The sequence below is a fragment of the Solanum pennellii genome, chromosome 8 (genome assembly GCF_001406875.1).
Source record: "Solanum pennellii chromosome 8, SPENNV200".
NCBI lineage: Eukaryota > Viridiplantae > Streptophyta > Magnoliopsida > Solanales > Solanaceae > Solanum > Solanum pennellii.
In genome coordinates this window covers 61,350,269-61,360,324 of record NC_028644.1, presented here as the reverse complement: position 1 = coordinate 61,360,324, position 10,056 = coordinate 61,350,269, and the positions used below count along the sequence as shown (strand labels likewise).

Here is a 10,056-nt window from a genome sequence, read left to right as displayed (position 1 = left end):
GGGGGGAGGGGGGTATTAGTGAAAAATAAAGAATTTGAAGTTGATAGTAGGTGGGTGGAGAGCTGGTAGGGGGGGCTAGCCGGGGGGGAGGTTAGGAGTTTAAAAATAAAAATTTTAAGTAGAAAATATTTTTAAAAAGCAAAATTATTTTTTTGAGGAAAGGGGTGGGGTCAGGGACCGGTGAAAAAAATAAAATTTTGAAATTGAAAATATTTTTTTAAAATTGATATTTTTCCAAAAAAAAAAAAGTAATTTGAAATTGGAGGAAAGTTTTGGAAAATGTTTTCCTTAATTTTTGAAGGGAAGTCATTTTTCTTAATTTTGAGGAAAATGAGTTGATTTGGAAAACACTTTTCAAAACTTTTGTCCCAACCAAACATGGGAAAACTGAAAAACATTTTCCAGAAAATGTTTTCCTTCATACCACACACACTCTTGATGTAAACTAATTATTTTATTGTATATAGGAAAAATACACAAGTACCACCTCAACCTATGCCTGAAATTTCAGAGACATGCTTATATTATACTAAGGTCCTATTACCCCCTGAACTTATTTTATAAGTAATTTTCTACCCCTTTTCGGCCTACGTGACACTATTTTGAAAAAAAAAAGTCAACCAACATTAGACCCACAAAATAGTGTCACATAGACCGAAAAGGAATAGAAAATTATTAATAAAATAAGTTTAAGGGGGTAATAGGACCTTAATATATTATAAGTGTGTCTCTGAGATTTCGGGCATAGATTGAGGGGAAACTTGTGCATTATCCCTTGCATATATTTGAAACTAGCATAAAAAGCAATTTCTTACTTGCATGGAGAATCCATATGTGAGGAAAATTAAGTATATCAGATGAAATTGAATGAAAATTTACATTATGTTATTATTGGTAAATTCTCATATGACTGACCTGAAAATATAAGAGTAATTATTTAAAATTTATTAAAACATAAATTTATAAAATGAGTTGAATTATATTAAATTCATTATTATATTAGTTTAAATAAATATTATGGATTAATACAATTTGATTAATCATATAAATTTGATAAATGTGAATTTATTTAAGTTCAAATTAAGTGATTTGGGCAATAATAGATGAGCCTAGTGTGTTAAGTCCAATGTCATCTCATCCTCAGAGATCTATTTTGGTGCGACGTGGCAAATCACGTAACATGTCAAGTCAAACAAAGAAGCCAACCGGATCATGTCATGTGTCAAGATGGCAAACTTGATTCGTAAAGTTCATATGTCATGTCACTTAAATCTGATAGGCCGAAAGGAAACCAGTTCCTACCACAACTCCCATTTTCAAAAACTATAGATAGAGGTTCTCATAATTCAGAAAAGTGACATAAAATTTTAAACAAAAAGTTAGAGAAAGCTTGTAGATCAAACATCGTAGATTTTTGTATAAACTACAAGTTTAAAAATTCAAGAATTCAAGTTCAAGAACGATCAAGACCACCAAATTCAAGAACAAGATCAAAACCTTTAAATTCAAACAAAAGTCAAAATCAAGTAAAAGTCCAAGTTCATCGAAGATTCAAGAACAAGTTTCAAAGCCCTTGAATCCAAATCGAACTCAAGAGCACATGGTATACCTTAAACGTGACATGGTTAATAGAACCCAAGAAGACCTAAACAAGTCAATTGACATAAGCATAGCGTAAAAGAAATACACAAAAGAGAATAGACAATAAAAGTCTCATATCATATAAGAAGTCTAAATATAAGTGTGGAATTCTAAGTGTGTCTGATATAGCCTTTAGAACATCAAAAGAGTGTTTTGGACGTAACGTATACACCATGTACAAATGAAAGCGAAAAGACAAGAAAAGTACTAAAGCATATATGGTCTTTGTCCTCGGAGCATGAGGATTCACCAATCCAATAAGTTGGTAGGACAATCCAAGCTAGCCACGAGCGGAAGGAGAAACGTCAACCCCTATATCATGAGACAATATATGCACTTATACATTAATACTGTTGAATGCCTTGAATCGGACCCGTTACAGCAGAAAGAACGGGGGTCCAGCTGCCCGGTCAGCGAGTTGGGGGGTTCAGGGGGGCGACGCGCCCCCTGGCCTGGGGGTCCGGGGGGGCGGAGTCGCCCCCGGCCCGACGGTATACAATGTTGTTGTATTGGGCCCTTAATTATGTGTCAATTCTGTATTTTGGGCCAAAGCCTGTTAGGGCGTAGCTTAGCACTATATATAGACGCTATGGCAAACCCTATTCTGTATTCTGTTCTTGCCTCTCCATAATAAAACTGCTCCCCCTCTTCCCCGTGGACGTAGCCAATTTATTGGTGAACCACGTAAATCTGTTGTCTTGTTTTTCCGCGTTTATATTTTCTCGTATTATCTCGAATTCCGCATAACAAATACATTGAATATTCTGGTATGGGATAATGCATAAATACATGAACATGATCATACGAGGAACCTTAACATAATTTATATGCATAGCCAAATAAAACTTAGTAAAAGCATTTAAAGAACCAAGAGTGATAAACAAGGTTAATACATACTTAAAACGTATAAGGAATGTTTTCAAAAAACTATTTGAAGAAAACATAGTTTATTTGTGAAATATTTACCATTAATTAATAATAAGACCATGTGAGCTATAATACGAAATTCAATGTAAACCTCACACTAATAAAAGTAAATTCTACTTGCCTAGGTAGACTCCATATATTCATTCATAACTGCTATTATAGATTCACTAGCTATTGTCAGTTAACACAATTCTATTTGAGTACGTACTTTGGAACAAGGAGATCGCTTCCAATGGTGGAGTCAGACACTTTATAAAGTTGTGCAAAAATTTATAAAGCAACTAATAAAAAATTTAGCGAGCAAACTCACATCTATCTTGCAAAAGATAGCGATTTCACCATCGATCATGATCGTCATAATTTGTTTTCAACCAAATGCAATTCATATATTTTCTAATTTTTTCAGTTTGGATTGCTTGTAGTTACAAAAACACTTGTAAATTATATAGATCGAAATAACAATTTTATAATGTACGAGTCAAGATTTTTATTAAATACATATCACACATTTAAAAAGGCATAACACTAATTTATCAATTTTTACTTAAATCTCAATTATTTTTATCATTAACTTTGCTACTTCTTAATTTAATGAATGTTTAATTTGTGGTGCTTTAATAAAGAATATGTGAAAATCCTAATAAAAAGTGTCAAATCCCAACTCTTGATTTACCTATAAAATCTAGGAAGAAATCATGTTATGAAAGAAAAAGGACGTCCTCTAGCCTACTTAGGAGGGAAGAGAAAATAAAACAATATATGAATAATTACATATAATCTTTTCTTCTAATTTTTAGATAGAAACTTGTTTGAAATACTTTTATTTTTTAATAAAATAAATATTTAATATGAAAGTTTCAATTAAATTTAGTAATCAATAAATATTTATTTTATCTTAATTTATGATACATACTTTATTTTTTATTATGTTCCAACATGAATGTTTTCTATAATTAGAATAAATTTAACCTTAAAATTATATTCTTATTTAATTTTAAATTAATCTTTTCTTTTTAATAAAATAATTTATAACTACATAAATAATTAAATATGTGATGACAGAAATAATATCTAATAGTTCTAAATCACTTGTCTAATGAAGAAAGAAAGTTAGCATAGGACCAACAAAAACTCTTAAAGTCTAATAAATAAATATATGAAATTAAATGCAAAGAGTCAATCCTTTGACCTCTCAGTCGTTCACATGATTTTTATCACTGAGCCAAAGATTCTAACTATGTCAAGGTTGTGCAAACTTAATTATATAAAAGACATCCAATAAATTTGAAGTATACATATTGTGTAATTTTTTGATAAAAGGTGTTCACGTATATAATTTTGATGGATTGTAGCTTCGTCCTAATTGCTTTTAGGGATTCGACCTCTGTTAACGGGAGAGCTTCCATCTCAAAGCTTTTTCGGTGCTAAGTAAATCCCAAAGAAAATAATTACAACCATACTCATATCAAAATATTAGAAAAACACAAATACACAATCAATTTAGTTGTAAGTCATTATAATGTAACTTATTTCAAATAATGGTTCCATAAACTTCTTCATAATAGACACGTACCTTTCAAAGCATCTAAATCACAATTTCATTCATACGTGAGAAAATTTTTCACAAATCATTAATACTTAAGTACTCAAAAGCCTCCTTAGTTTGTAAATCATTTTTTTCATAAGATATGCATAATTTTCATAATCAAAATTCATAAGTTCATGAATTCTTTTTTTAAAACTTATAGTCATTATTAAATAAAAAACATTGATCCATATGAAATAAATTAAAAGTTATGTATTTGGATCAAATCATGCATAATAAGATTGAACATAAACTATATTGGTGTGTGACCTATAATTTTGACGTTCGATGTCTGATTCATAGGACTTGATCGACCGTAGAGTCACTTAATGGGATCTAAAATTTTAAATAATTTCAGTGAGGCCTTTATACGGTTCATCCCACTTTCTACGCTCATAGATACAACACATAAAATCCAAGTCCAAGTCCAAAATTTTATCAATTTTAGATCACTTTTACGGTTCACCTTTATTGCCCAATAGGATCATTCTTTTCATCCGTAAACCATTATTGGAGACTTGACATTTTTCAAAACTCAACTCAAGTTCTACGACTGTATTTCTATTGCCCGTAGAACTTTCAACAGTTCGTAGATTAGATTAGTAGATTACAATATTAATATGATAACTGCATTTTACCTTTTCAATTTAATTTACCTATTTTTGAGATGTTACATTTGATCGAGGAATAGAGACTACCACAAACAACTGCCATGGTTATCATATATAAGATCTAGTTGTGCCACATTAAAAGTAAAAGATAATTTGTTAAGTAAATTACCTAAAAAAAATAATGTAAAGCAAAAAAAAACTAGGGAGACATGAATAGGAATCATATATAACTAATGTACTTAGCCGCGTTTCGCGCGGTTATGAAAAGAATTAAAATAAAATTATACATCAATATTAATAATTATTTTAATACAAAGAATTTTGTGTTAATCACATGATTTTATAGTAGAGAAGCTACGAAAAATATTTTGATTAAATATGAAATTCATTAAGAAATCAATATATGTGAACTTCGAAAAGTTAAATATTAAAAATAAATTTCATAGAGAAAAAGAAAAGGTAATAAGAATTGGGTAATATTAGAACTACTTAAATGTAAATTTGTGATCAGTTTTTTCTTTTTTCTTTGAGATTTTTTTAGTATAATTTATATATTTTTATGTAAACTTGAAATCTAATTATTCTTTTATGCTTATTTGTAATCTTTTAAATTATATTCTTAGTATAATTTTTCGGCAATGTGTAACTCGGATTGCTATTAATAGTCAGTATTCATGACTATATAATTAGTCAACACTATTATTAATTATTATTCACAATTACTATTACTTGTCCTCGTCATCACTCAATCATCACATGTCTTAATTATTTTTATTGTACAATATTACATTAATTTAATACTTGTATTAATATATTTTTAATAATTAAATTTTAAATTAAATTTTTTTTAACAATCTTAATTGGTTAAGTTTAACAATCTTAATTGGTTAAATTTCATATATTATTATTACTTTTATAATTATTATTATTATTATCATTATTATTATTATTATTATCACTCACTACTTGTTAATCAAATTCACAAATAAATTTATATTTATAATATTTAGGAAAAATGCACAAGTACCCCCTAGACTATGACCGAAATCCCAAAGACACATTACTAAGGTCGTATTACCCCCCTAAACTTACTTTTTTTTTGTAATTTTGTGTAGCTCTTTGGTTTACGTGGCATCCAAATATCTCCGACGCGCCTCAATCGCGTGGAGTCACATAGAGTGCCAAATAAGACAAAAGGTGTATAAAATTACAAAAAAAAAAAACGTTCAAGGGGTAATAGGACCTTAGTTTAGTTAAGGCGTGTCTCTGGAATTTTGGTCATAGTCTAGGGGGTACTTGTGCATTGTCCTTGATATTTATTAATTTTTTTCAACTAAAAGTATAAATATCTAAATAGAAATATTAACCTAATTGTTTTGATTTTGGACTATCTTTATTTTTAAATTTTAATATTATATTATATTTTTGATTAATTTTTTTTGGCCCACGGGCCGACAATACCGATATTTCTCAAGCCCCCCAAATGAGCAGACTTATTCAGGCCGGGCTAAAAAGCCATTTTCTCAAATGGGCTCCAAAAATCTTAGCCCAGCCTTATTAAATCGCGGGTTAGGCCAGGCCGGCCCAACGGGCCTAGCCCATATTGACGGCTCTAATTATCATTATACTTAGGTTTAGATATCCAATTATTTTTGGAACAACTTATATTGGGAAAAAAATATAAAATTTAAAAGTAACATAAAAGAGAACAAAAGAGAGAATTAACAACGCAAAAAAGATCCAAGAAAATGAGACATACAAAATTCCTATTTCTTTTAATTTTGTTGGGCTTAAAAACAAAATATTAAAAAGTATATTTCACATTTTAAATAAATATTACATTTAATATAATAAATTCCTAAGAATAAAAAGTCACAGTAGTTAAGAGAATTAATAATGTGACTTTGAACTTTTGTAACATAATGAATAGTATTTATACATTATTACACTGATAAAGAACATTAACTATAGAAAATGAAAATACAAACAAATTAGAGTTATTGAGATAAATATTTTATTATAAGTAAATAGAAAGGAAGGAAACCAACTGTATTTTTAAAATTATAAATTAATCGCAATTTTGAAATAACTTGAGAACTCCCAAAAAATAAATAATATGAAAATATAAAGACTTATTAATAAACAACTTGAAATCTTCTAAAAAAACAACAAAAGTGAAAAATTTAAGAATTGCAATTTTACATATTAATAAATAATTTATTTTTTAATAAAACCATGTGTATTTTCAAAATTATAAATCAACTTTATATTCTGATGTTCTATCATTTTTGTTAATAAAAATTGCTTCAGCGGACTATGAAAGTATATGTACGTATTTCTTTAAGTAGCATATCGATATTCATTTACTCATTTTCTACTTCTATGTTTTAAAATATTATACGCCACAAACACAATGAGAGATGAATCTACCTGAACAAATAATTATTTTTGAAGAGTGTTATCATTATAATATAATCAAATTATCTAAGAATCATATAGAGGTCTAAAGAGAATAAATTAGATATTTTTCTTAAAAAAACTCAGGATTTATATCTTCATGAATACAAACAAATAATATTAAAATTTATATATTTTAATGTACGTATAAGTCACAATAATTGTTAATTCAAAATATTTACGAAAAATTTACGATCAAATATAAACTTATTTGAATTTTAAAATCCGAAAAATGACACATAAAAATAAAACGGAGGGAGCACAAACAATTTAAACGACGGCGTTAATTCCCAGCAAAAATTTACGAGCATCTATATAAATCCCTTTCTGTTTTTCTTGTCAACATTTCCCCTGTTGTTTCAACCGTTGTAACCGATCCATGAAAAATCCCCAGAAGAAAAATCCATCTCAAAAACCCTAGTCTCTCTACCTCAATTCGCATATCTCACTCACATGAATCGCCATAGCTAGTTGTAAAGTAACAATGGAAGACAAAGACACAGAGCTGCTGTGTAAAGTCAGCGCGAACCATCTTTTTTTAGCTCAGTTTGAGCCATTTCGAGCCACTATACGCAGTCTTCGTGTTCGAAATCCTGAACTTTCTCGAGTCATTCTTCAGACAATTGTTGCAAATGGAGGAAGGTTCGATTCGATTATCTGGTCTCAGTCTTGCCCGTCTCCTGCACTTCTCACTTTCCTATGTACCCTTGAACTTCTCCAATTTAACGAACCCACTTCCCAGCTTTGGTCGTTCGATGCTGCTGCTCTTAAATTGAGGGCTGAGTTCTGTTTGATCTTACAAAATGTGATTTCAAGGGTTTCGGAAAGCATTTCGAGTTCGGAATTGGGTGCAGAAGCTGTCGATGATGTTGAATTAAATGGACATGTTTCGGGCATTAATGAGGATTTGAAGGGTTTAGGTGAATGTTTGAGGGTTTTAGTGAAAATTTCTGATATGGGTTTGAGGCGCTTGAGGCCGGATTTGATTGAAATGGATGATGTCATAGATACTGGGGGAGATATTGTAGTGGAGGAAGAGGAAATGATGTGTTTGAGGAGAGTGTTTCTTGAAAATGCAGATATCTTTGATGTTTTGTCACTAAATATAGAGAAACAAGTTGGTTGGATTGAAAATGAGGATTCCGATAGGGCGATTACAGTCAGGACAGTAGTAAAACATAAGGAGGTTGAGGATAAGGGGCTTAAATCGCTGCAAAAATGCATTCAAACTGCACATTTGGATGCTATGAGGGAATGCCTGATGGATAATGATGTGGATGGAGCTGTTTCACATATTCGATTTCTACATTTGAATTATGGTATCACCGAGGAGGAGTATCGGTATGCAGAATCATGGTTTTACATAGTTATTGACAAGATTCTTGCTTTAATTCTTTAAGTTTGCTCAATATTATTATTACCTTGTAAGTAAATTGCTAAGTGACTAGTACTTGAGGTTTGTAAGTTCATCGTTTTATGATTGCTGAAATATGAAATACCTAGTGCGCTGTTGAAAATTATTTTGCATTAAAATGTGAAGCAAATTAAAAGGTATTTCCCCGAAGTTGTTACTATCTTGGAACCATTTCGATTGATCTTGGCTGACTTTCACGAAGATCTAGGAATTAAATTGTTGAATGGATTAATACTTTGATATTTAACGGATAAGAGCTTAAAATAATTCTACCTTGTAACTCTTTACATATTCTAAACCAAAAAGATGTCAAAAAATGGCATGAAAACTGTGGAAGTTCAGGGTTCAGAATCCTAACAGAGGTGACAAACTCTAGGTGATTTCTTCTCTTCTGCCTAAGGCCCTAAGCCTTAGTTGGTGAAATGGTCAAGATGTGCGCAGGCTGGGCTGCACATCATTGTTGTGAAAAAAAAGATAATCACATTGAGTTTAAAATTATTACGGGGTTGTACTCTTTATATTAATCGACAATGTTGAGGAGAACACAATTTCAATTTCGTTGGATAAAAAAGGTATCCTTGGATTGGTCTGAAGTAGAAAGCTAGTTAATAAAATAAGAATAAGGGAGTCATACTTACGAACATTGAGAGGTGGACTTAGATATGCTTGACGAAGCTATTTACCTTATTAAAAGACAGTAGTACATCAACATATTAGTTTTATCAAGATTTACTTCATTGCTAAGAATGCTTTTATAAATACTGCTTCTGGATAAAGCACACGTCTGAGATGAAGAGTTCCATTTTTATTAGAACTACTGTTCTTCTAGTGTTATCTGCCATGCCACTGAATTTTAAGATTGAGCAGGCAATATAGATTTGGTTAATGAACATGACCATATGTTTTTTCTCGAATATTATTCATTCTGTCCTCCGCTAATGCAGATCAACATGTTTTTGTTTTGATGGATGGTCAACCTGCTTATCTTGTACTAGAAGAAAAAAAGAAAAGAAACGTATATTGTGTTTCTGCCATCATGTGGATGGAGGAATTGGAAAAAGTATTTTTTTAACCACCTTTTCATTATGACTGAATGGGTAGTGTTTGACGTGCTTGTTACTTTTTGTGTTCAATTTATTTTCCTTGGCCATTCTTGCCTCTGTTTCATTATTATATTCTTGTTTCTGTTTTATGTAGTGTGGTCTCAAAAGATCTACTCAGAAGGGTGTTACCTGGAAAGGATGATAATGGAGATGCCAGGCGTGAGATGCGAAGCAAATTCTTGTCAGTTTATGGGGAAGCACTTTCATCTCGTTGTACTCCTCTTGTTAAGATGATACAGGTGGTGATGATAATTCTTGCCAAAAGTACGCTCCATGCTGAATGTTGTTTTTTATGGCATTGTCAAAAAATAAGCTTTT

The 10,056-nt window shown here is 30.6% G+C and overlaps 1 protein-coding gene across 2 annotated transcripts in view; it reads left to right on the top strand.

Annotated features, from left to right (window-relative positions):
- Positions 1 to 7,557: 7,557 nt before the first annotated feature.
- The window catches only part of LOC107028374 (protein DDB_G0276689), a 64,140-nt gene continuing 61,641 nt past the window's right edge, over positions 7,558 to 10,056 (top strand). Inside the window, exons 1-2 of one of the 2 annotated variants that reach the window (XM_015229410.2) lie at positions 7,558 to 8,562; positions 9,833 to 9,977. In XM_015229410.2, the coding sequence (XP_015084896.1) occupies positions 7,706 to 8,562; positions 9,833 to 9,977 (1,002 nt within the window). In that variant the 5' untranslated portion in view covers positions 7,558 to 7,705. Of the gene's footprint in view, positions 8,563 to 9,832; positions 10,003 to 10,056 lie in introns of those variants that run through there. The other variant, XM_015229411.2, reaches the window with a different exon arrangement.